General features: G+C 41.1%; 2 protein-coding genes across 13 annotated transcripts in view; one reads left to right on the top strand and one right to left on the bottom strand.

The window, feature by feature from the left end:
- The window catches only part of LOC144683873 (non-POU domain-containing octamer-binding protein-like), a 66,044-nt gene extending 64,008 nt beyond the window's left edge, over positions 1-2,036 (bottom strand). For 3 of the 4 annotated variants that reach the window (XM_078547400.1, XM_078547398.1, XM_078547399.1), the window contains exons 1-2: positions 1,917-2,036; positions 1,317-1,680 (exon numbers count right to left, since the gene is read on the bottom strand). In XM_078547400.1, the coding sequence (XP_078403526.1) occupies positions 1,317-1,676 (360 nt within the window). In that variant the 5' untranslated portion in view covers positions 1,677-1,680; positions 1,917-2,036. The remainder of the gene's footprint in view (positions 1-1,316; positions 1,681-1,916) is intronic. The other variant, XM_078547401.1, reaches the window with a different exon arrangement.
- c1galt1c1 (C1GALT1-specific chaperone 1) overlaps positions 2,016-27,747 on the top strand; it is a 34,305-nt gene continuing 8,573 nt past the window's right edge. For 2 of the 9 annotated variants that reach the window (XR_013577352.1, XR_013577353.1), the window contains exons 1-3: positions 2,016-2,556; positions 2,660-2,724; positions 23,736-23,790. Coding sequence is in view for 4 of the 9 variants with exons in the window: in XM_078547403.1 (XP_078403529.1) it covers positions 2,719-2,724; positions 12,613-13,572 (966 nt within the window). In the remaining 5 variants the exon portion in view is untranslated. Of the gene's footprint in view, positions 2,557-2,659; positions 2,725-12,212; positions 12,519-12,612; positions 17,025-23,735; positions 23,795-26,170; positions 26,626-27,747 lie in introns of those variants that run through there. The other 7 variants (XR_013577355.1, XR_013577356.1, XR_013577354.1 and 4 more) reach the window with 7 other exon arrangements.

Below are 27,747 nucleotides of genomic sequence, written 5' to 3'. Positions count from 1 at the left end.
AGAAAACAGGATTTAAAAAAATAAGTATTTCATGCGCTAGCGATGATTCCCAATTACAACTTACCTAGAGTAAATTGAAAAGGTAACACAATATAATACATAATTTATCTTCATGAAGTAGTAGGCTCATATCAGGATGCTTAGCTAAAACAAAATAAGGTTGAATAATATATTTAATCAATTTCTAACATAGTACTACCACCACCTTAAAATATTGCTTTTGTTGGTTAAAAAAGACAGGATTCAAGAACTGTTAATCATAAACTATAATTCCAAGTTTTATGATCCAGATGGTTATCCTGGAGTCTTCCAACAAAATAGCTCATTTTACAAGGAGCAAGAGGTGAATTAAGGGGTAGGGTGTTGGGACACTTTTGGTCCAAAATTCCATTGCCTTAATCTAAGGCTCTCATTCACTGTTAGTAGCAGCATAATATGTTGAGGTAGTCAATATTGGAGACAAAGCCCTCTTATTAAAACAAAATGTGCAGTAAAAGCTTGATCAGATTTTATGTCCCAATATACAATGAATGGCTTAACAAGCAAATGACTTGCATAGCTAAACCTGCAAGCTAATTTGTACATGGCAAGACCTCACAAACAGGTAAAAAAATGTTTTCAAGGAGATACGGAGGTTCTTCAAGTCAAACAACAGGCAACTGGGATGCTGGTTTGATGCCTCACTCAAACAATGTCTTGCAGTCTACACAGAAAGCTTATAATTTCAAGGAAAGTTTAAAATAAAAAAATGGAAGTTCATACACTTGAATGGTTAACACTGCCTAATTTTCATCTTTTGAGAAAAAGATGCAAATTAAAGAAATTTTGAAGATTCTGCTGCAGCGATAATCCAAGTCTACAATTTCCTCAAAATCTCAGATAAACCGATTTTGCTTTTTTTCCATGTACAGAGTATACGATTGGACTCTCTATTCGATTGGCACAAATTAACCAGTTTCAGAGGCTGGTAAACTGGTAAAAAAAAAGAAAAGCTATCAGCCAGCACTGTAAAATAACATGAAACATTATAACCCGAAACGTTCTTAAGTTTTCCCTTTACAAATACCGACATACCGTCTTCTGCTTTCCTGCCAGCATTCAATTTTATGCCCAACACCCTTTACGATTATTTGTATTTAAAGATACCACAATGCGGCAAAACAATTTAAACTGACAGTAATATTCATTGCCGTATCGACTTGCATAAGGTTTATCTGGTAAGAATTTGCTGGTAAAGAATAGCTGGTAAATGCGAGGAATTGGTGTGGTGACGGGGAGGGGCAGAGAGAACAAAGACCCTGAGGAGCGGCACTCACCAGCCTGATGAACCCGAACCCTTTATCCTTGTTGATGAAGATCTCGGACGGCTCTCCGTATTTCTCGAACATCTTCTTGAACTCCTCGTCGGTCACATCGTTCGGCAGGTTGCCGACGAACAGGCGGCAGCGCTGCGTGTAGGTCTTCTCGCCGGGCTTGCGGAAATTGGTCATGTCGACGGTGATCCTGGCGTCGGCCGAGGCCCGGTCGCCATGTCGGGAGGAAGCCTGCTGGTGGTGGTGGTTATTGGCGGCAGCACCGCCGGGCCCGGAGCCTGCATCCTGGCGGTATTCCCTCTTACGTGGGCTGCTGTTGTCGTTGCGGTTCCTGCCGCCGGATTTCTGGATGTGATCTTGCATGATTCTGAGATTCAACAACAACAACAGAAAATCTGAACTCTCGAAAATTTAACTCAAACGTTAAAAAAAAGCGGAAAACAAAATTCCGCCTCCCGCTTGATTTTTCTCAGTTAAGGCCCTGATGCGTATTTTTTTACAAGATTTTAAACATTTTTGCACACACGATAGAAAAAGATGCGTTGACTATTTTGACTACAATCATGATTTTTTTTCCTATTGTTTAATTTGATTTTCTTTTACCTCACGATCTCAGGCCGCTGCTTACCGACGAACAAACCAAAGCCGCGAGGAAAGGGCGCCGGAGAAAAAAAAAACCCGCACCTCAACCGAACTTGAAACCGGGGGAAGAGGGGGTGGGGAATGCTTGTCCTCCCGATTGTTGATTGGCGGAGTCGGTTGGCTTGATGACGACACATTGTGGCGTCACAATGGGAGAGCGCATATCGCTGGCCGGTCATTGGTCGGCCCGGCCGTCACTCAATCTCTAGGCCGAACGCCATCACTTTCGGACGAGCCGAAGGTCGGCATGTGCTCTACTCCTGCGTCATTCTGAGTGCGGGCGGCAATTTAAAAGAATTATTATTCAGGGTCGTTTTTTTGTAAACTCGGTTGAAAGCGTAGCCAAAAACAAGGAACAATCAGTTATGTTTAAAAGTGAGTTCCATCCTCCCTAGAATGCTTTTAAATTTGGGGGATTTTCTTGATTACAACGTTCAGATTTAGCCAAATCGAAATAATTCCTAGTTTTGCAATTGCAAGAGTTTTGTTCTTTCTCGAGAGGGAGGGTTTATTTTCTTTTTGCAAGAAAGAGAAGGCCCAAGGAGAACTTTGAATGCCTGTTGTTCCATGGAAAAAGAACTGCAGAATAAATCCACGAAAGGTATATTTTTTCAAAGAATTTTTTTAGCAAATCTTACCTTCCCTGCTTTTTTAAAAGTTTAGCTGAGCAATGCAGTTAACTTTTGCAGTTTACTTTTCTATAGGTTCTGCCTGACCGCAAAGGGATCTGGGAGCACGAGTACACAAATCATTAAAAGTTGCAATGCAGGTTAGTTTTTTTCATTCATTCATTCATGGGATGTGGGCATCACTGACTAGGCCAATGCTGCCCACCAGTTACACTTAAGAAGGTGGTGCTGAGCTGCCATCTTGAACTGCTGCAGATGAGGTGTCAGCTGTGGCTCAGTTCATAGCACCCTCGCCTTTGAACCAGAGGGTTGTGGGTTCATGTCCCACTCCCGGAAACCAAGAACTGTGATTGTACTTGGAAGAGTTGCAATCTGTGACTGTTGATAACTCGAAAGAGTTTGAACTGCTGCAGTCCATGTGGTGTAGTTACACCCACAGCGCTGTGAGGGAGGTCATTCCAGGATTTTAACCCAGCGAAAGTGAACGATAATATATTTCCAAGTCAGGATGGTGAGCGGCTTGGAAAAGAACTTCCAGGCGGTGGTGTTCCCTTGTGTCTGCTTCACTTGTCCTTTGAGATGGTAGTCGTTGTGGGTTGGTAATGGAGGGTGTAAATATTTGTTGAGGTGCCAATCAAGCAGGTTGATTTGTCCTGGAAGGTGTCATGCTTCTTGAGCATTGTTGGGGAGGTGTCAGCTGTGGCTCAGTTCATAGCACCCTCACCTTTGAATCAGAGGGTTGTGGGTTCATGTCCCACTCCTGGAAAAACCAAGAACTGTGATTGTACTCAAAAGAGTTGCAATCTGTGACTGTTGATAACTCGAAAGAGTTTGAGCATTGTTGGAGCTGCACTCATCCAGGCAAATAGAGAGTATTCCATCACACTCCTAACAAGTGACTTGTAGATGGTGGACAGGCTTTGGGGAGTCAGAAGGTGAATTACTCACTGCAGGACTCCTAGCCTCTGACCTGCTCTTGTAGCCACAGTGTTTATATGGCTAATCCAGTTCAGTTTCTGGCCAATGGTAACCCCCAGGATCAGCCCGTTCCTGCGCTCTCTCTCTCTCTCTCTCTCTCTCCCTCTCCCCCCCCACCCCAATGGGGAGAACATTTTTCCCATAGAACTTTATTATATTTCAGCTTAGCATGGATCCTGAGGTCAGCCCTTGGTGGATACTGAGTGAGTTGGCATATAGGGTGTAAAGGCAAAGGGCGGTGGGTGGAGGGGTCATGGGTTGGCATGAGTTGTCATTAAGTTGACAGGGGCTATAAGGGGACATGAGGGTGGGTGGATGGGCATAGTTTGGCATGGAAGATATGAGGGGCCTTGGGTTGGCATGGAGGGAATAAGGGGCCATTGGGGTGGGTGGAGGGGCATAGATTGTCATTGATGGGGAGTGGGTGGGTGAGGGCTAGGGGGCTTAATATTCAACAATACAACTGGGATGAAGTCTCAGAGAATTGAGGCCTTTTAATCAAGCCCGCCTTGGCACTTGGGGCTGCCTCCGATCCTCTGATCTGCATCCAGGAGTGGCAGGCTGGACTCCAGGGTGCATGAGTATTGCGTGCAGTTCTGGAATCCGCATTTTAGGAAGGATGTGATTGCATTAGAGAGAGTGCAGAGGAGATTTACCAGGATGTTGCCTGGGCTGGAGAGTTTTAGTTATGAGGAGAGATTGGATAGACGGGTTATTTTCCCTTGAGCAGAGGAGATTGAGGGGGGACATGATTGAGGTGCATAAAATTATGAGGGGCATAGATAGGGTAGACAGGAAGAAACTTTTCCCCTTGGTGGAGGGATCAATAACCAGGGGGCATAGATTTAAGGTAAGGGATAGGAGGTTTAGAGGGGATGTGAGGAAGAATTTTTTCACCCAGAGGGTGATGGGAATCTGGAACTCACTGCCTGGATCAGAGCTTGTACAATTCCAGCTTCAACTCATGTCAAGGCTTCATGCTCGGCATTGAGACTGTCCATTCCAACATGGATAGAGTAGTCAAGTCCATTAGGAGGACAGTGCTTACATCTGCTGTGGAAGCTCAGACAGCTGACAACAATCTGGCATAGCGAGCCCACTGTTGCCAGAGCAGTTCCAGAGCACCATCTCACTCCTGCACTCTGTCCTTGTACAAAGCTGCAGGAGTGCTGAAGCGCAGTGTTACGAGAGTAGCCTTGGCTCCGGGACAGAAAGTAGATAATGGTAAGAAGAAGCAGCATGGTAAGAATGGAGGGTAATGAATAGTAATATACAGAAGGAAACATCAGACACAGCATACGAGTATAGTTGACATTTTGCAGAGTGCAGTTAAAAAGCCTGAATGAAAGCAGTGCAAAAATAGCAAGGCTAAGGTAATGAAGGCATCAATTAGTGTTTCAGCAGTGATGGAAGACAGGTAGGGAGATAAACAGGTAACATTTTGGAGATAGAAGAATGCTCCAAAAGTCAATGACAGTTGCTGGTGTAAATGCTGTAAACCTGAAAATAAGGTTGTGCACCCCTCTTGTGTCTTGTGCACATGACACCTTGTGCCTTTTCTTCAGCGAGTGTCACAACCTGTAGATGCGGTACTCAGTCAATTTAGAAGAGAGGATTCTCTAAGCACAAATCCATGGTAAGCATTTAAGTGAAGGAGCTTGCAAGAGAAGGCAGTGGTGCAAAAAACCTTTGCTACATAATAAACATGATATGAAAGCACTTTATGACTGTGAAGGAGATAATTGTAAGTGCTCTAGTACACTGCATTTATGGAAGGCACAAATGGCATCCTATGTGACTGTGGCTATGTCATGAAGCTATTAATGTATATAATGTCACTGGAAATTATTTTTTTTAAAATAGAGGGTAAGTCTGTGGGCGTGTCTTAATTGGATTAAAGCCAGTTAGTCTGGGTGCTTTGATGTATATGAATTTTGAGTTTAAGAGAAGTAGAGGTACATTTGCATTTTGTTGAATAGAGCAATCAAGAAGGTGAGTGAAATCTGGCACCTAGCTAGCAGAGAGCAAGCAATATGTTTATGTAACTAATAAAATTGGTACTATGAAAGGGATTTTATTGTTAGACAAGGTGGAGTTCAAAGGGGCTGGTGATACAATGAGAATTTACATTCAATGAAGTGTGTTGGGCATAACAGACAGCAGGCTTGTATGTGCAGGGCAGAGGCATGTAACATCAACACCTGTAAGCCTTCCACTGTGTCTGCAAGGAACCAAAGTGAAAGGAACCTCATTTTGAATTTGTATGGTGAAAATGCTTTGTTTGGCGTCTGCTTAAAAATCTATGGGTTGCTGTTGCCTTAGTGGAGATTAGTCTCAGAATTTGTTAAAAGTTATGATAGTAGTAATTTGTAGCCATGTGTATGTGTTTAATGTGTTGTAACTTAATAAAATATTTCATTTAGTTTAATATAAAACCTCTCAAGAACCGGTGGTGTGATTCCTGAATTTAGAGCTGCATCTCAAACATAAAAAAATATAGGTTATGACAGTTGTTTAAAGTTTCCCTCTGAGATTTTTAAATAACTCAGCTTTACCAACTGCTGGGTCACACAGGCTATGATAAACTATCCTTCCTCATCCTTCTTAACCTGTCTGTAGCATTTCATACAGTTGGCTGCACCATGCAGCTTGAACACTTCTCCATCATCAGCTAGGTGAGACTGCCCTCATCTAGTTCCATTCCCAGCTGTCCAGTTGTAGCAAGTAGATCACCCTCTGGTTCTTCCATACATTCCTTTTACCTTTGGAGTGCCTATGGATTTATCCTTTTGTTCCTCCTATTCCTGATCTACATGGTGCCCTTGATGACATCAGCTGAGAAAACATCAAGTTCCAATTGTACACACCTCACCACCCCATCCCCTGTCTCTGATTGGTCATGCTGCTTGTCCAATATTTAGTACTGGATTAGCACAAATCTCCTTTGGTCTTTATCACAAACATCATTCCCTAGCCACCAACTTCATCATGGCCACTATCTGAGGTTAAATCAGACCATTCGCAACCTTGACACCCTGCTTGACACAGAGGTGAGCTTCTGACTACGTATTCTCTCCCATCATCAAAACCACAGATATCCACCTTTGTAACAGCACTCGAATCAGCCCTCCTTCTGCTCATCTGTTGCTAGAACTCTTATCCGTGCCATTGTTACCTCTAGACTTAACTAATTCAATACTGTCCTGGCTCATCTCCTATTTTCCATCCTCCATAGTCTTGAGCTCATCCAAAACTCAGCTATCCATATCCTAATTTTCATTAAGTCCCATCACCCTTGTGCTTACTGGTCAGCATTGACTACCAATACTCCAACTTGTTCTAAACCAGGTTTGTAGCAAATGACAGAGCACATCCAGTCAATGATCACACTTCAGCTGAATGCTGAAGTAGTATATCTGTAGTATATGTATATACTATATAGTATATCTGTAGTATATGTTTATGACAACAATGGAATTTCCAAAGATTTTTGCACTGTTTTATTAATTCACAGGATGTGGGTGTCACTGACAAGCCAGCATTTAGTGCCCCTCCCTAATTGCCCTGGAGAAGATGATGCTGAACTGTTTCTTGAACTGCTGCAGGCCATGTAGGGATGGTCCTCTCACAGAGCTGTAAGGGAGGGAATTCATGTTTTGAACCCAGTCACAATGAAGGAACAATATATTTCCAAGTTAGGATGGTGTTCCAATGCACTTGCAGTCCTTAACCTTCTAGGATTAGAGGTTGTGGGTTTAGAAGATGCTGTTAAAGAAGCCTTGGTGAGATGCTGCAGTACATATTGCAGATGGCAAGTATAGCAGCCATATTGCACAGGTGGTGAAGGGAGTGAATGTTTAAGGTGGCGAATGGGGTGCCGATCAAGTGATTTGCTTTGCCATGAATGGTGTTGAGCATCAAGTGTTGCACTCATCCAGGTAAGTGGACATTATTCCATCACACTCCTGACTTGTGCTTTGTAGGCTGCAGAAAGGCTTTGGAGAGTTGTGCTGATGAAACTGATTGTTTGGTGCACGTTGGAACGAACTGTCTCAATGCTGCATATGAAGTCATGACATAAGCTGGAACTGGACTTCATGCACTTCAAAATTGTGTGCAAACTTGCTAGCAATTCAGTGCAGCTAGCAATTCGTGTATATGCCCAACAGCCACCTTCTTCATCAATAGACTGAGTCTTCAAAGTCTACATCAGAGTCCAGTGCAGCAGAACCAATATGTGATTGAGCCCTCCAGCAATCTGGCATCTGTCACATACTGTACACCTGCCCTAGTTCCTGCACACTTGTGGCCAGTGATTCACCATATGAAGAGTTCTCCTCTAGCCAAGCCTTAAAGTACACATAGTGCCCATATCTGAGCTGGTGCTTGCGCGGTTGTGATTTAGTGACACTGCGTCTTCCACTGGCAGAGAGACATGCACCTTCTCGGCTCTCCGAAGCCTTTAAAATTAAAAGATTAATTAATTCCAAGATTAAAATCATCCACGATTATTGCAGTACCTTTCTTACAAGCCCCATTATTTCCTGATTTATGCACTGTCCTACAGTGTAGCTACTGTTAGAGGGCCTATAAACTATTCCCACCATAAACTATAAACTACTACTACTTTTCTTGGTTATTTCTTATCTCCACCCAAATTGATTCAATATCTTGATCATTTTTCACTATTATACTGATCTGTACTGATAGGCCTGGTTATGTAGCAAGATTAGGATTCATATATCCTGATTGTAAATATAAAATAGAGAGGAAACAACAGGAGGGAGTCCAGAGCTAAAGGCAGAGGTCCTGTAGAGAAATAAAGTTGACACAGGCTGGGTCGAGTTGTCATGGAGCATTGACGAACTGTTATCCAAGTTCCAACAATTCTGGTAGGCAAGTAAAGTCCAGAAACTTTTTAAAGGATAGAGCATTGATGGAGGTATTTCCCTGCAATGAAGATCCAAGAGGTGCTGAATCGGTTGCGGGGCATACTTAAAAGAGTGGCAAAGTTTGAGGTCACCATAAGACCCAGAAGTAGTGGAGAAAGATACTTCAGCCCAGGAGCCTGAATCCCTGGCTGGGAACCAAACTGCAACTGTATCTGAAAAACCTGTAGAATGTTCACAGACTCAGCAGGGAACAGCAGAGGTGGCGGAAGATGATCAAAGTTAATTTAAATAAAAACAGAAAATGCTGGAAAAACTTTGCAGGTCTGACAGCATCTATGGAGAGAGAAACTTCAAAATTTATGCAAAAGAGCAGCAGATCAGAAACACACCAGCTAAGTCTAATGGTGTAGTCCAGTGCAGAAATGTCATCCTGATTTACTGAGATCTCCAGGAATTTGGAATCCAAACTTGAAAAAAGATCCATTGCTCTCCGAGGAAGACTAAGAGCAGGAATGGTTTGGGTGATGGGCAGTGGCAGTTTAAACTAGCAGTTAATTTGCAGTTTGGATTAAAATACACTCACTCTTAGAGCCAGGGGAACTTAAACACTGTAAGAGACAGTAAAAAAAAAAGAAAATCCTGCATGTTTGTAGTACCTTTCATGACCTCAGCCAATTAAGTACTTATGTAAGAAACACGGCAGCAAACTTGCACAAGGCAACAAATTGTCATCATCATCCTTCCATCAACATAAGAAAATGGACATGCAGCAAATCCATAGGGGATGGGGTGACTTCATTATGATGTATTTTTGCTGACGGCTGAAGAGACCAATCCATGAACAAGTGCCACATATGAGATGGCTATCAGGTGTTTTGTGTTGGCGCCTGCTGCCAAGCTGTTGCCACTGATCATCATGATAGCACACGCTGGCCCACAGGTGATGTTGTTATTTTCCTCTGTCATTGGCTAATGTCTCCCAGGTGTGTAAATCCATGTTTAAGGCCTTCATGTCATGTTTGCAAGCATCCATGAAGCTGAGCTTTGGGCATCCTACCCGTCTTCTGGCTCTGGCAATTTCGCTGTACATAAAATCCTTGGGCATGTGTCCATCTTCCTTCCTGTGAACGCACCCAAGCCAGCCTCTGCTTAATGACTGCCAACATACATGGCAGGTTTTCTTTTGAGACAACTGCTGTATTCATGACTTTGTCATTCCATGAGATACTCAGAATATGCTACAAACAGCAAAGGTGAAAGTTGTTGAGCTTCCTTCATTGATAGCTGTAGGTAGTCCATGTTGCACAGCCAGAGAAGGTGCTGAGAAACATCTATCATGCTATCCTTGGATCACTTGCTAAGAGAGCATCTGTAACTCTTCACCTTTGCTGGTCTTATCTCTAATTTGACTCAGCTTTGATGGTGTTACGTTCACTAGGTGATGGATCTTTATACCTAGATCTTTTATCTCATGGTTTGCTGACATAAGTTGCAGCTCTTCGCAACTGTTCAACCCCAGGATAGCAGGACCAGCTGGTTCAGTGACATAAAACATACAGTTAATATCTTTTCCTTTGTAGTTTCCTTTGATTTGGGTTGTTTCTTGCTGTCGAATATCGGTTCCCCCACATTTCATTAGCATGACATTGCTCGGTTTCAGAGCACCTTTCCTTGGGTAAACATTTTCTTTTAACTTTTCAGGAAAGATCATCTGGTATAGTCTGAATGGGGTGATGTTAACCTGTGCTCTGGTAACAAGCTTCAGCTTCAAATTCATGGTTGTGGAATTATTTCTCACCCTCTTCCTGTTCTGAATGTTGTGTGAATTTCTTTTCTCTGGGAACTGTCGCATGCAGCTATTTCATGCAGTTGTCTAGTTCCTATGCCTGTTGTGTCTTCAAAATTATCGTCATCTTTTAGGGTATGGATGTTTTGGTGTCTTTTACTTCTTATTCGCCTGTTGCTCTGTCTCTGATAAATGATGATAAACGAGTTCTTTGTTCTGTACATATGTTCCCAGTGATTTGGCTTTCTACAAGCTCTGCAGTTTGGTCCAAATGCCGAATATTTCCTTGAGTCTATAAATTCATGTGGTTTTCCACAGCTCTAGCACATCTTTCTCTCTGTCTGGTGTGCATTCTTCTGTTGCTGTTTCACTGCATCAACCCTGCTGACTTTTCTCTCGACTTAACTGAAAGCTAGCCATTTAGGTAGTCAGCGTCTTGTGGCTTCATGTGCTCAGGCAGTGTCTATAGCCTGTGATATTCTGAGCTTGTCCTTTCCAAACCAAATCTTTTTGTACTTCAGATTGTGCAGAGCTCCAAATGAGCTAATCTAGCAGCCTTTCATCTGTGCTCTTAAATTTACATTTGCTGGCTGCATTTTCCAATCTTGTTATGAAATTGTCAATAGACACCCGATTCCTGCCTCAGGCCTTGAAATTGATATCAGTAGATCCGATGATTTGACTTTGGCTGGAGATGTATGCTTAATTTTTCAAAAATAATGTCTGGATTTCTGCTGTTGTTTTCACTCAGCCCCCAGCTATTAAACGAATTTAATCATTCCACCCCTGCCCACAAAAGGATGTAGCTGACTCTTTCCTCTTTGCTAGTGCTTTTTAGAAAGCTATTGAATGTCAGCCCACTTTTGTTTAAACTGAAACTCAAATACCCCTACAACACCATCAGCCTCCCAATTCATTATGGGCTAGAGCTAGTGTTTAATGCTGCAGCTGCCATTTCGTTTTTGCATGATCCACTCAGTTTATCTCTCTCTCTCTCTCTCTCTGGCACTAGTTCAGATTCATTATTCAATCTAATGCAGCATTGCATTTGTTTAAAATGTTTGGGTTTTTTATTCACAGACACCCTGCTGCCACTATGTTATGCCTTCTGGTTCTCATAAGCAGGCTGACCGACTCTGGGGGACAAAAAAGGGACAATTCGTCATGGCATACCGTGGGAACTGGGTGTGGGTGTTCTGCCAGGACAGTTGGGGGTGGGGGGGCGTTGTATTGCTGGAACTGGAGGAGCGGCAGCTGGGTGGCTTACAGGACCGTGGGGGGTGGTGGTGAAGGCAGTGCTGGCTGTACAGTGTGGTGGGGTGTGAGGGTTTGGCCTGACCCAACTTCGGAGCCACCCCCAGTAACAAATTGGTCCTGAGACTGGCACCGCTGGCTGAGATATAACCCCACCCTAACCTTCTGGCCCCCAACCCAAACCACTCACCTGCCAAAGCCAAGCGACTTTCAGAGGCTAGCGCTGGCCAGCGCTCCCTCTACTCCCTCTTGGCCGTGGGGGCTCAAGTCTGCATATGCAAAGCAGAACAGTGTGCATGCACAGACAGAAAAGATTCAGACACAACTGAAGAAATCCAGGGTTTCAGACCTAGAACGCAAGATGGAAAGCTGAATTCTGGGACAGCCCCAGAAAATCTGTGATGGTTTGTCACCTTGTCCACAAGCTAGAAATAATCACACTTTAGGAGCTTCATGGGTGCAAGTATTTTTTGCTATTCTCCATGGGACTTGAAGACTGATAAACTGAAATATTGTCACTGACTGCAGTGCAACAGTTAATGTAGCACCCCGAGATATATTTTCACATAACAGTTAGTTCCTAACTTTATGAATAATCCAAGTCTGTTCTATCTCGCTGACTTGCACTTTGATTCTGCCAGTACACAATATGGCTGACCTAACCCAGTGATGGCAGCCATCTTTGATATTGGCGGAAGCAGGAAATCCGGCTTGGCCCGGAAGTAGACACGTCGAAGGCTGATGTGTATTTGCGGCTGGTTTTTCGAGTGGTGGTCCATGAGCCAGAGGTGAGGTTGTGAAAGGGGGAGGGGGAGTTTGTTCGGGGCTGAGGAAGGGAGGTGCCAGCATCAGCCGGTGGGAGGGAAGTGGTGGTTGTACTGGACTGGGCTCCAGGGCTAATTTGTTGCCCTGGTGATGGACCCAGCGCTGCCGGAGTCGCCTCACCTTCCCTGGGCCATGTCCACTCCGGGTGCCTGAAGCTGCTTTCACTCCTTCACCGACTCGCTGTCACCATTTAAACCAGGTGGCTTTCAAAATTACGTGCAACTTAAAAAAAATAAATTGATGCTGATAAACATTCCGCTCCAAGTGACTTTATTCTTTTTCCTTCATTAAAGGCAAAGATGATTACAGAAGGCAATTCTTTCATGAAGGGTGTGATGTTGGGTGGAATGTTTTATTTGGTGTTCACCCTTTTTGATAACAAGATGCGCGGAGAATCGGGACTGCGAAGCCACGAACACCACCATCTCAAAGCTCCCAACAAGGAAGAACTGTTGAAGCTTCCAGAGGCGAAGCGTATGGAGCTTAGTCTCACGATCCGTGTTCTGTGTTTGATCATGGTTACACCCAAAGAAATTGGCTACTGGGCCTCCGTAGTAGAAACGTGGAGCAAACATTGTGATAAAGCTGTGTTTTACAGCCCGGAAACCATTAAAATCTTCGAATCAGTCAGCCTTGCAACAGAAGATAAATGGGTCCAGACCAGAAAAGCCTTCAAACATGCATATGAAAACTACAAAGATGATTATAACTGGTTTTTCTTAGTAAAGTCAACTACGTTTGCAATTATTGAAAATCTTAAGTTCTTTTTGTTGAATAAAGATCCAGAACAGCCTTTCTATGTTGGTCATACAGTCAAGTCTGGTGATTTGGAATATGTAGAATCATCTTCAGGTGTGGTCCTAAGTATAGAAGCATTAGAAAGGCTCTACAAGGTTCTTGATGATCCTGTGAAATGTCCAGAAAAGGGGAGTTTGCTGTGGAAGATGTCTGAAGAAAAGGAACTTGCAGTGTGTCTGAAGTACACAGGAGTTTTTGCTGACAATGCAGAAGATAATGAAGGAAAAGAACTGTTCAACTCAAAAAATATAAATGCCCTTGTCGTAGAGGCAATGTCTAATAATCCAAATGAAGTTGTGGAAGGATGCTGCTCTGATGTGGCTATTACTTTTCATGGACTTTCACCTAATCATATGTATGTCATGATGTATGGCGTTTACAGGCTACGACCTTATGGACATACGTTTAACGATGCATTGATTTTCATGCCACCTGTAGGCTCGGATAATGATTAAATGCCTCTTCTATGCTAGAGACATTCCAGGATATGAAGTATGAAAACCGCAAAGGAGATGTTTCTGTTGTTATTTAATATGTTCTTCTAGTTTTGTAAAATCTCAAAGAAATATTGTTTCTAACTGAAAATGTGCCTTCAATGTTAATAAGCATAAAATGATGTAACTAACAACTTGACTGAAAAATTGATCATACTTAATTTGTGGTTTTCTTAAACTGCAGGGTTAACAGGAACAGGTTTTAATTACTGAATGGCAGAGTAAATGTTGCTAGGAGTCAGTAAAACATTTTGGCAAGCATCAGAAATTTTTGTAAAATGTTCATGTGAACTTTGAAAAAGCACCCAGTTGTACAATCGTTTATCATTTCAAGCCTGAGTTTTGAGCTGTGTAATACAAGGGTGGTTATAGGGATGTCACTGGTGGTAGAAGTGATGAATTCTGAGTATCATACAAGAAACATATGACCCAACAATGAACTGTATTACTTTGAGTAAAATTTTCAGTCATGCATATAAGTGGATCTCTCATTATGTTGCTTACGTCGGGTTGGATATTGTACTGTTTATAAAGACTGGGTGTTGTATAATGTGACTGAATGTTTTATTTTTCTGCTAAGGTGAATCTGCCCTGTTCCTTGAAATCACAGCCTATTACTGTGCAATGCTGAGGACAAATAGAGTTTAATCACTAGTTTTGGGTGGTGTTTGCATATTGGTAGGTGCAATTACAAGCTCTAACCTGCAAACTTTCTTCATCAACCTCAACCTGTAATTGATCTCTGTGTATACTGCTGTTTTCAAAAGTAATTTTCTTTCTCAAGTGTGACACCTGCAATTTTATTAATTATCAGGACTTAAATTATGTATATAGGATTTGCAGTTAATGTGATTCTGTCACACATCTGTGTCGAACCATCATTGTCACACTTCATTGCACATCATACATCCCACTTGGACCTAAGTGTATAAAATAACAATGATTAAGCAAAATGATGTCATATATAAATGAGAAGAAGTAAGTTTCTGCAGGTTTTTCCTGAATTTGATACTGTCATTACTTAGAATAGCATATTTAAAGTAAAGCATCCCTAAACACTTCAGATGTGTAATGTAGAAAATTCCCTCAGCAACAGCAATTTACCTCTTTGACCTGAGGAGGTGCCTATATGAGCCAATTCTGTACAGGGAACAGCTGAACAATAACTTTGAAAGGATGTTTTGAGGTAAAGTGGTAATCTCATTGGGATGGTAGTAATCACTTTTGAAGAGGGGAAAACATTTGCACAAATACAGTAAGAGATGCTTTTCTGCATAGGGGAATTGTTTGACCAAAGAAGGAACTTCACTGCATCTGTCCTGAAGTTAGTGGGTATAAAACTAAAATTCCCAGCTTCATTGCCCAGGTCCATCACATCAAACACAGAAATTTGCAGAAAAAAAAGCATTACCAGCAAAGAGTTACATTGACAGGAATGCACGATGATATGGTTCTGGAATATCTTTATTTCACAACTTTCCTAGTTAGTGCATTTTAAATTTCCTTTGCTTGCCTCCAAAGTGGAATAAATGAAAGTTGGGATCGAGTCTTGTGCCTTCTACAATGTTCTAAGCTGTACCTTTTGTTTGAGTGTCAGCTATTAAGATGAACCATGCACAGTTACTAACTGTGTTTGTAATTACGAATGTGATTATGTAGCTCCCCCTAAGGTTTAGATACCAGGGATGTCCAACCTTTTTGAGCTGAGGGCTTGTCGTAGATGAGCCGCATAAGACTACACGAAAATGCAAATTCCCATTCATACAGTCCCTATACACGAAAACATTGAAGTCCCAAAAAGAACGCTATACACTAAAAAACCGTCCCAAGGCACAATCATACAAAAACTTAAAGCATTTCCTCCTCCTATTCATCTTCCCTCCTATCGCCCTCTCAATATCCTCCTTTCACTTCCCTTCCCATACCACATTTTATTCATCTCCACCTCTTGCTCCTCATTGCTTCCTTGCCTCTCTTCCTCTCCCCTCAACCCTGTATCTGCTTTTCCTTCTCTTAAAAGCAGTGGTGTATAGTCCAGTGGTGGTGGGGGTTAGTCTAGAGGAAACTGGAAGAAGTCAAGTAGGGATCAGGCTTGGAGCACAACACCACTGATCTTGGAGATGGAAGGCCTTAATCAAAGATAAGTATGTCATAAATATATAGGTATAGTTCCAGGAAGGTGTTGAAAGAAGCAGGTGTGATACAGGAAGTGTGCACTTAGCAAAATACTTCTAATATGTTATTAGGCACTCTCTTGTGGTGTTGCACTAGTCTTCAGGTGAAAGGTTAGAGAATAGGGTATCACAAGCTATGACTATGTGATTCAGTCCTCATTTTAAAGTCATGCATTTTGTTCTGTTTTATAGTCTTTGATTTGATGTTTATAGTTAAATAGCAAAACTGATGGCAATTTGGGAACAGAAGTATAATTGATTGGAGCATAGCAATTTATCAGCATTGCAAACGAAGCAACTGGGAACACTTCAGCTCCACTATTGGTAAGAGAGAACAGTGCAATTGCAGAATGACAAGTTTATATCGACAGTTTTCATTATAAACGTGGACATGGGAGTTTATAATGGAAAAGCTTTACACAAAATTGTGTGTAGGGTTTGCAGAGAGGAAGTGCATACAGATTTTTAATATAAATATCAATATATTGAAGTATTACTATAAAATGGGAAGTAACCTTACCTCAAGATTGTCAGCGCTTTGCTTAGGTTTTTGTGAATATGTCAATATAGTATTGAATATTTCCTGATTTACATTATTTATGGATTAATTGAGATTCAAACATAAATTCTAATGTTCGAGCAACTTTTTTTCTTCTCATGATTTTGAGGAACAGTTTGTCAAAAGTAGATTTTTTTCCAAGGATGATATGAAGGTAGTTATATCCCGTCTACATTTTGAATTCACAAAGCAACTGCTGAATGCAGGAAATGTGTGAGTTCATGAATGTTGGACTTGGACCGTGGAACACATGATTATACCATTATACGTTAATAGATTGTGTAAAGTTTTCATCTCAGCATTGTGATTCTAATTTCAGTAAAGTATAACAATGAACATGTGGAATTTTCAAACTGTGTACATAGAACCAGCAGTATAAAAATGTATTTCCCTGTCTGAACTTGGGTTGTATTGATAGAGAGCATTTTGAGCTGTACAGCATGCAGCTTTATCACTGGTGATGGTACTTCTGATGATGATTTGAGTATCACTCGTTGACATCACATGATGTGTGTTTTCTTGTAGATAATTGGTATCAAGATATTAAGTTCGTCTTTTGGGGGAGGGGTGGTTGTGGGCACTAATGGTCCTTTCTTGTCCTGATTCTTATGTTCATCTGTATTTGTATTGGGAAAACCTGTTTCATGTTTTCTATTTAAAATAAAATTTAACTGTACAAAGATTGAGTCATATTGGGAAATAAACTTAGTATGAGCACCTTTTGTAGTGACCTTCATCTCTGAACCGCACAATCTTCAAAATTGGATATTCTGCTTTAATGAAATAATTTCACATTGTACAGGTTATTCTAAAACGAATCACTGGATCATATTGCTGCAATGGTACTTTTTTATCTTGTATATCCTAAGTCTCTTTAGAATTTGAGTTTTGTGAGTACCCTTTGTGATTTAAAAAAAACTTAGTAAATATACCTTATCAATGATTAAGTGACTTAAAAGTACAAAATGTCCAATTAATTAGAACAACGTTGATATTTTTGTGCCGACTTTAAACTGTCTCCATTATAACTCAATATTGAAACATTTCATTAGAAATGGTGGTTCAATAGCTTTTGCTGTGGCGTGGTCTCATATTTTCTATTAAATAATAGAATTGAAAAATTCAAATTTATCTTATATAATCATAGAATGATTACAACACAGAAGGAGGCTATTTGGCCTGTCGTGCCCATGCTGGCTCTCGTAAGAGCTACTGAGCTAGTCCCACTTCCCTGCCGTTTCCCCATAGCCCTGCAATGTTTTCTCTTCAGTTAATTATCCAATTCTCCTTTGAAAGCCACAATTGAATCTACCTCCAGCACACTCTCAGGCAGTGCATTCCGGATCCTAACCACTCAGTGTTTAAAAAAAAAAAGTTTTTTTCTCATGTCACCTCTGAGTCTTTAGTCAGTCACTTTAATTCTGGAATGGGAACAGTTTCTCCTGATCACCTCTGTCCAGCCCCCACCCGTCATGATTTTGAACAACTCCATCAAACTTTCTCTAAAGAGAACAGCACCAGCCTCACGAATCTATGCTCGTAACTGAAGTTTCTCATCTCAGAACCATTCTTGTAAATCTTTTCTGCACCCTTTCCAATGCCTTCACATCCTTCCTAAAGTGTGGTGCCCAGAATTGGATGTAATACTCCTGTTGAGGTCAAACCAATGTTTTATAAAGGTTCACCTAAACTTCCTTGCTTCTGTACTCAATGTCTCTAAATATAAAACCTAGGATCCTGTATGCCTTATTAGCCGCTTTCTCGCTTTGCCCTATGACTTTCAACGATTTATGCACATATACTCCCAGGATCCTCTGCTCCTGCATTCCATTTAGAATTGTATCCTTCATTTTATAATCCCTTTCTTCATTCTCCCTACCAAAATGTATCACTTAACGCCTTTCTGCATTAAATTTAATCTGCCACATATCCACCATTCCTACCAAATTATGTCTTCTTGAGGTATATCACTATCCTCTTCACAATTCACAATACTTCCAAGTTTTATGTTCACAAATTTTGAAATTGTGCCCTGCACACTCAAGTCTAAGTCATTAATAAAGATCAGAAAAAGCAGTGATCCTTATACCAATCCCCTTTGGGGAATACCAATGTATATCTTCATCCAGTGCGAAAACCAATCATTTACCACTACTCTGTTTACTGTCACACAGCCAACTTCACATCCATGTTGCCACTGTCCCTTTTACTTCACACTGACTCATGTTTATCTGTTGAGAAGACAATATTTTATTTCCAAAGCTCATGCACTTGAAGTGTTGCACTATACAAGCCAGCAGTAAAGTTTATGTTCCAATAAAGAAGTTACAACTTTTCTTGCATGCCTGTTATGACCAATGCACTTGGTAAAGCTGAGTTATTTAAAAATCCCAGAGGGAAACTTTAAACAACTGTCATAACCTATAATTTTAAGTGTTATGTTTGAGATGTGACTCTAAATTCAGGAATCAGATCACCAGTTCTCGAAGTTTTACATGAAACTAAATGAAACGTTTTATTAATTTACATAGATTAAAATATATATGCACATGGCTACAAATTACTACTATTATTACTTTTAACAAATTCCCAAACAAATCTCCATTAAAGCAACAGCAACCCATAGACTTAACCAGACACCAGGAAAAGCATTTTCACCTTACGAATTCAAAATGTGTTTCTTTTCACTTTGGTTCCTGTGGAGACAGTTGGAGGCTTATAGCTGCTGTTGATCTCACATTGCCTCTGCCCTACACACACCACACTGCTGAAGTTATACCTCGCAAAGCCCATTGATTGTAAATTCTTATTGTATCACCAGCCTCTTTGAACTCCACCTTTTAACAATAATTTTTTTTTTGCAAAAATATACTTTATTCATAAAATATCTTCAACCACATTCCAAACCATTTCAAAAACACCATTACAAGTGTACAATCAGGTTCAACTTTTACAAAATGTATCACCAGGTGCATCAGTACAAACAATATTACAATCATTTACAGCCTTTCATTTTGAGCTGTATGGCCCGAGGGGATTTAAACAGTTCCCAGTCCCTCGGTGCCCTGTGGCAGAAAGGTCTTAGACAGCGACCCTTCCCCATTGCGCCTTTGCGGCGGCTGCCCCAAGATTTAGTGTGTCCCTCAGCACGTAGTCCTGGACTTTGGATTGTGCCAGTCTGCAACACTCGGTCGGGGACAACTCTTTGCGCTGGAAGACCAACAAGTTTCGGACAGACCAAAGCGCGTCTTTCACCGAGTTGATGATCCTCCAGCTGCAGTTGATGTTTGTCTCGGTGTGTGTCCCTGGGAACAGCCCATAGAGCACAGAGTCCTGTGTCACAGAACTGCTCGGGATGAACCTCGACAGCAACCACTGCATCTCTCTCCAGACCTTCTTTGCAAAGGCACAATCCACAAGGAGGTGAACAACAGTCTCTTCCCCACCACAGCCACCTCGAGGGCAACGTGCCGAGGGGGTGAGACTCCTGGCGTGTAGGAAGGATCTGACGGGGAGGGCCTTTCTCACCACCAGCCAAGCCACGTCTTGGTGCTTTGTTGGAAAGTTCTGGCGATGAGGCATTCTGCCAAATGATTTTGACAGTCTGCTCGGAGTACCATCCCACAGGATCCACCCTCCTTTTCCCTCAGGGCATCTAAGACGTTACGTGCTGACCACTGCCTGATGGACTTGTAGTCAAAGGTGTTTTTCTGCATAAATTTTTCCATGAGGGATAGGTGGTACGGCACGGTCCAACTACTTGGAGCGTTCCGCGGCAGCATGGCCAGACCCATCCTTCGCAACACCGGGGACAGGTAGAACCTCAGCACGTAGTGACACTTGGTATTTGCGTACTGAGGGTCTACGCACCGCTTGATGCAGCCACACACAAAGGTGGCCATCAGTATGAGGGCAATGTTGGGCACGTTTCTTCCCCCTTTATCTAGAGGCTTGTACATCGTGTCCCTGCGGACACGATCCATTTTTGGCCTTTTCCACCTTTTAACAATAAACCCCCTTTCAAAGTACCAATTTTATTAATAACATAAACATATTGCTTGGTATCTGCTCGCTAGGTGCCAGAATTCGCCCCACTTCTTGAAAGCTCTATTCAAAAAATGCAAATGCACCTACCTCTCTGTTTACATATAAAAACTAGTACACATCAAGGCACCCAGACTAGCTGGCTTTAATCCACAGACTAAATCTCTATTTTAAAAGAAATAAAATATTTTCCAATAATATATACATTAATAGCTTCATGACAGTGCCATACAACTACAATGTCTAAGCTGGTCAAATGCATTGTCTTTTCTCTTGTGATGGCATTTCTCCTTTGAAGTTGCCTGTTTAGAACAGTGCTTAATCTACCAATTCTACTGCTACCATGTCATCAGGTAGGTGTGCCAGTGATCCCTGTGACCTAAGGTTCTATTGTGCCATCAACATTATTTCTAGTTTACAAAAGAGCACTTTCAGGCAATGCATGTTATCAAATTGTTACACAGAATGTGAGCCTACAGCTGGATACTTCTGTTTTTTGTGCGCTTTCTTTTTGGAGGGTGATTGTGTGAGAAATGGAGGTAATTCTTTTTAATTTTTTGGGGAAATATTGTGTTATTCTGTAAATAAGGCTGTGTGTCTGTGTATGTGTGTAAGTGATGTAATTAAGCTGGGCAGAGATTACTAGAAGACAGGTTGTCTGGGGGGGTTTAGAACATGAAAGGATAGAGGTGTTAGGTTTGAGGTACTCTATGTTTCGGGTACTTAGCTATTTTCATTTGATTCACTTTTTTCCCTCCTTCGAGTTGCGTTTCTCTCGTCTGCTTTTTACAGACACTGGGTTTGTCCTGTTCCTTCCAAGGGGAATGTGCACTCTGTTCATTCCTAGAGTGAAATTTAATTTTCTTTCTCCGTGGTGTACGCCATGTTTTTGCTGGACATATACATTTTGCAAAGGGAACATTTATTTCCACTTCTTTCACAATTTCAACCAAACACTTGTGTGCTGTTTTATTTTCAAACCCTTTTGCGAGCTTATGAATCTTCTCAATCAGCTCAGCTTTTTCTTCTTTTAGTCCCTTCCGCTTCACTGTCAGACTTATATTTTCCAATCTCATTTCTGTCTTTTCTTTTTCTGTCTGCAATAGAACTTGGTCCTTGTCCTTCATTTTAGGTTCACTGTTGGCCAGGTCTGTCTCCGGCGAAGTCTTGTTTCAGTACTGTAATTGTGCTATTCATGGCTTCATTACCTGCTCACAGTTTGGAAAGTTTGACGGCTTTTCCTTTCAATACCACCTCTTTTCCATTCAAATGATTCTTCAGCTCTTCACTCTGTTTCTTGTAGCTTTCGGCTTCCTCCTGGATTATAGAACATCACTGAGTCTTCTCTGCCAACTGGTTCTTCAGTTTGTTGAGTGACGTTAAATTTATTTTCCTTCTCCCCATTAATTTTCCAGAGGAATAAACTTTGACCTAAGGAATCCTTGAAACATGTGAAGGTCTTTCAACAGGTTTTCCTTTTCTTTGCAAAGCTCACTTGCTTCACCTTTGAGTTTTCCTGTAATTCAATAGAGTTTCCTTGTGTTTCTTCTGCTGTGCTTCCATTCTGCTGTTTAAGGCAGTCTTCATTTCTGCATGTTGCTGAATAGTTATGTATTCCTTTTGCATTTGATCTTGAATGACAATCAACTGTTCTTTCAACTGTTTATTTTCGTGTTGATCTCTTGCCAACTCACTCTGGGCATTTAAGCATCATTTTGTTGCTGCTGATACTTCAGAAAATGCTGCGTTGGAACTATTATCCAACATTCTTTTTAGCTCCTCATGTTTTTCCATGGCTACATATTCTTCAAGGAGTCTTTCAGGGTTGCAACTTCTTTGTGTGCCTTATCTGACTGCTGTTTTGCTTGGCTGTACTTCTAGTTGAGTTTTCCCAACTCCTGCTTTGATTTGTCAACTGTGGAATTGAGGGTCATTATCTCCACCTGGTACCTTTGTGTTGTCTCTGAAATTTGTTTTTTCAGATCTTGAACAGCTTGGTAAACTGCGTTTTCAGAGGTATATACTCAGCTTGAATCTTGTGCTTCAAATCTTTCAGTTCAGCTCTGATGCACACATTTTCCTGTAGAACAGCTTCATTTACTTTTTGCATGCGTTACATCTTTTGAGTTACCTCAGATAGCTTTCCTTCATTCACAGCAATCTGCTCATCCCGCACAGCCACTTGTCTCCCTCGCCCTTGGATCTTTTGGCTCCCTCTCTGTGGGGTTTTCTGTCACCCTCACTCTGGGGTCTTTTGTTGCCCTTGCTCTCGGGTCTTTTTCCCTTGCTCTGGGGTCTTTTGTTGCCTCCCTCTGGGGCCTTTTGTTGCCCTCCCTCTGGGATGTTTTGTTGCCTTCCCTCTGGGGTCTCTATTGGGAGTTCCCCTCTCTCTGGAGTCTCTTGTTGCCCTCAGCGCTTTATTAGGAGTGTGCTAGATCTTGCGCTCTCCACAACTTGGAGCTTAAAATATCTGTCAAAGCCTTTTAATATCTCACCAAATGTTGTGAATACATTGGCTGTGGAGTACTTCACTAGCAAATAAACCAAAGATGAATAAAATCAACTTGTACTTCTTCTGATTCCTTATTTATTCTTGTAGTTCTTCTGTAAACTAAAAATTGTTTTCTCCAAGAATCCCACTCTTGGGTCTGGCTTAGACTTTTCCGTAGCCCAAATGAATCTGGCTCATCTAATTTGCTGTCCATGGCTGCTTGTTTTCTCTTGTATTTACAGCTTTAAATTTCATTACCCCATGAAGATTATCTGTGCTTTTTTGTGACTCAGACTGTCTCTGCAGCTGCAGATTTCTCTGCTTGTGATTTTCCCACGCTTTTACAATCTTGGTGGGCTCTCCGGCAATCATGCTTCGTTTTTCAAAGTTTTTTTTTAAAGAAAATACTGCAGCAATTCTCTTCTGGGTGATTATTTCCTTTTTAAACTCTGCAGGTTATTTTTTTCGCTCTACGAATGTCCCGTGCTTTTCCAATTCTGGCATGCTCGCAAGTGATCATGGGCCTTTTTAAAAAAAATTTATAAACTTTTAAAGCTGGGTCCCAATGGAAAAGGGATTTATTTTTTGGACTCTGCAATATTTTTTCCTGTTTTTTATTCTCAGTGCCTTTTTTTTAATTTTAAAGCTTCAATATAGCAGCACTGTTCTCTTCTATACAAGAAGCCAGGAACACAACTGAAAAGGATTCCCTTTCTCCTAAACTCTGCATGCTTTTCCTTTCTTTTACTGTGCTCTGAATGTTTTTTTGTTAAACGATGCAGGTTATGCTCAAACATTTGACTCTGCCAGCTGACTTTTACAGGTTTTTTAAAAAACTTTTATTTTTTACTTGCAGTTCTTCAGCTGCCCTCCAGATGCTGAGCCCTTGGGACCGTCACCTATTCTAAAATGTAAGTACACCTACTTTTTTTGTATTTTTGCTCACCATCGCGTGAACTGTGAGACTCAGGTTCTTGCAATTTTCTGTAATAGACTTCCACTCACTCTGGTGGATTCCTCACTTCCAAGTCTGTAGTGAAACTTCTATAACTTTTTCTCAGGTTTTCTTCTTAGGTGCATGTCTCTCTAGTTAGGCTTCAGTTACTTTTAGTGTTGCAAACCTTGGGATGCTGTTCTGGGTTCATGCATTGAACTTCCACCTTTCATATCACCACAGATCATCACATCAGATTCTGGTACTATCTCTGATGTGTTATCTTGTAGAAGTGACCACCGCTGCCAACCATACTGTAATATGGGTTCTTTAGATGTCTCAATGATGAGATCTTGAGATTTGGATATTTAAACATTAACTGTTTATTGTTAGTCTTCAACTATTTACATATCCCAGGTTACTGTCATGCATGCTGCTGTTACCTCCATGCAGGCTGGTTCCAGAGTGTTCTCTCAAGACTATTCTCTCAGTCTATTACCATGTGACTCCATGCATCATACTGTGGGCAGTGCTATTCTCCAGTCCTTGCTCTGACAAGCACTGTTACGTTACAATGGCATGCAGGCACATCATACATAAGTACAATTGACCATTGCTGTTTAGTCTGAGGAACAAAGTTCTAAGGCAGTTATACGTGTTAAACTTCTTACAGTCAGTTGGAGGAGGAAACCAGAAGTCAATCTTTACTCACTTTTAGATTTATTCGCAAAGTGAAACATTACAAATATATAGCTCCTAACTCTACAACCCACCAGAATGTCAGTAAGTGTCTCTAATCGATATATTCAAAAAAATAACTAATTAACTAATAAACAAATTAACTAGTTGACAGCCCCTTAAAGGAGCACCATAACAAAAAACAAAACCACAAAGGAAACTTATCAAATTAAAATAGCATTCCCAGGGCTGATGCATTCCAGGTCCTGTGGTGCCCACTGGTCACAGAAGGCTGCAAGCACATCAGCGGGTAAATTCTGCAAGCTTCTGTGATGAGGTTTGAACTCATGCCTCTGGATCATTAGTTCAGGACTACAAGTCCAGAAACATTACCACAAAACTACTGTTCACCCCAAATGTTTCTTTATACTCTTTTGTGTATACCACTAAAAACAAATTAGCTAACAAATTGACAGCCCCTTAAAGGGGAAGTGTATCTTTTGCTGCATGAGTAATTATCTGATGACTACCCCCCACCACCTGTAGACATTTAACCTTAATTTATACAGTTAACAGATTCCCCCCCTTTTCAATAAAACTTAAATAATATTCACAAGCAATATTTCAAATTAAATCAAAGAAAAATGATTTTCCATATTTCTATAAAGCTGTCTTCTAGGACACCCAATAATCTTTTGGTACAAGCACATCTTTTTGTGACACAATCAGATAATTGATTAATTGCATCAACCCATTTTATCTTGGAGATTTTCTTTTATTTTAACATTTGCTTCATGCTCGCAAGGTCAATCCTTAATCTTATTCATTTTTTATTGACTGAGCATTATCTCAGAAGGAACAATTATCTATGTACTATTCAATGGACAAACTGCTTTCAGAACACTCCTTGTATAGAATTTCCCCTAAATTATTTGACAAGTTGAATCCCAAATTGAGTGTTTTCACAAGAGCCAGTGTTTCTGCAGGTAAAGTATTTTTAACAACCCTTTTTATTTTCTTAGCTTCCCAGGTTTAAAAAGAAAACATTTCCCATTTTCACCCTGCAAAAATATTATGAAACCTGTGGCACTTGAATACGTATCAGGAAAATTGGCATGAGAAATATGACTAAGAATAACTAATTTCATGTTCTTTGGGTCATCCAAGGATGGAAACCTAAGTACTTCGCCATATTTAATTTTTTTAATGTTTTATTCTCCCTTAAATCATCCTCAACTTTAGGATGCTTCATTGCAGTACTCAGTTCCAATACTTCAAAACTAGGATCCAGTCTTGTCAGAATTCATAACCAATTCAGTTGGCCAATCAAACTTTGGAGCTACTCTGTTTTTTTTCTTTAGATGTGGCATTATCTTATGCTCCACTTTAATCTTAATAATAACACATTTCTCAAACTCCACAGAACCACCCCTTGAAAAAATCATCAACATACATCAAGAAGATGCCTGAAAGTTTCCCCGTCTTATATCAATAAAATTGTGGGATCTGCTTTTTATAATTGAACAGCCTACTTTCAGCAAAACAGATCTCACCAAAAAATACCACACTCTCAGGGCTTCATTCAGGTCATAAACCCATGTGTATAGTTTCCTCCCTGTATTGCTTGCCTCTTTAAGCAGTTTCAGAAACACTTATCTCTGAAAATTTTCACCCTGCAGAAACATGGCTTTTTAGTCAATTGATCTACACTCCCATGAATACATGGCTAAAGGTGCAAAAAAGACTTTTCAAGATTACTTTTTCTGCTGTGGGAGAATCCACTCCAACATCTGTATCACCCAATCGCTCTTCAAAACCCTAAGGAACTAGCCTTGTTTTAACCTTATAAGTCCCATCTGCAAGGATCTTTTCAGTACAAATCCATCTATGCAACAAGGCTAGCTGTCCCCTATCAGGTACTTCTGAATAAGTTAAAAATTCTTTTCAACTATCTAATTCCTTTTGTTAATTCCTGTCTTATTAGTTTACCCTCTAGTTTATTGGCAGCCACCAAAACGTCATGATCATTAGGACTTATGTGTCTCGTCCTGTCGAGACTGTTCTGTAGCCCTCATTTGATTGTGTAATCTATTCAAGCTGCAGCCTCTACTTGCACTTCAATTTCTTTTGGACTACTACTGTAAGATCTCTCTCTCTCTCGTGTGGTCAGAGATTTTTTCTCAGTGTGTGATCATTTTCTCATGCAAGAGTCACTCTCAGATCTACTATTAGAACTCACACTATCCTTTCTTACTTCTCATTTTACTCCATTCTATCAGTCCATGGACTTCACTTCTTGGCCATCACCTTGAACATTTAACCAATAATTAAACTTGCCAGGAGCTTTTCCTGCAATACCCACAACTTTTTAAATATATTTTTCATGGGATGTGAGTGTCACTGGCTAGGCCTGCATTTGTCCATTTCTAATCGCCCTTGAGAAGATTGTGGTGAGTTACCTTCTTGATCTGCTGCAATCCATGAGGTATCGGTACACCACAGTGCAATTAGGGAGTTCCAGGATTTTAACCTAGCAAAAGTGAAGGTATGGCAATATATTTCTAAGTCAGGATGGTGTGTGTCTTGGAAGGGAACTTGCAGATGGTGGTATTTCCATTCATCTGCCGCTCTTGTCCTTCTAGGTGGTAGAGGTCGTAAGTTTGGAAGGTGCTGTAGAAGGAGCCTTCCTGCAGTGCATTTGGTATGTGGTACACACTACTGCCATTGTGTGTTGGTGGGGAGAGTGAATGTTTTGAGGTGGGGGTTGGGGTGCCAACCCAGCAGGCTACATTGTCCTGATGGTATTGAGCTTCTCAAGCGTTGTTAGAGCTGAGCTGCATTCATCCAGGCAAGTGGAGAGTATTCTATCACACTCCTGACTTGTGCCTTATAGATGGTGAACAAGCCAAGAGGTGAGTTACTCGCTGAAGAATTCTCAGCCTCTGACCTGCTTTTGTAGCCACAGTTTTTATGTAGCTGGCCCAGTTCACTTTCTGGTCAATGGTAATCTCTAGGATGTTTATGGTGGGGGATTCAGCAATGGTAATGCCATTGCATGTCATCATGAGATGCTTAGATTCTCTCTTGTTGGAGGTGGTCATTGCCAGGCATTTATGTGGCACAAATGCTACTTGCCACTTATCAGCCCAAGCCTGAATGTTCTCCAGGTCTTGCTGTATATGGACACGGTCTACTTCAGTATCTGAGGAGTCGTGAATGGTACTGAACATTATGCAATCATCCTTGAACATCCTCA

This window comes from Cetorhinus maximus, chromosome 8 (assembly GCF_964194155.1).
Source record: "Cetorhinus maximus chromosome 8, sCetMax3.hap1.1, whole genome shotgun sequence".
Classification (NCBI taxonomy): Eukaryota; Metazoa; Chordata; class Chondrichthyes; order Lamniformes; family Cetorhinidae; genus Cetorhinus; species Cetorhinus maximus.
This window is presented reverse-complemented; position numbering and strand designations above follow the sequence as displayed.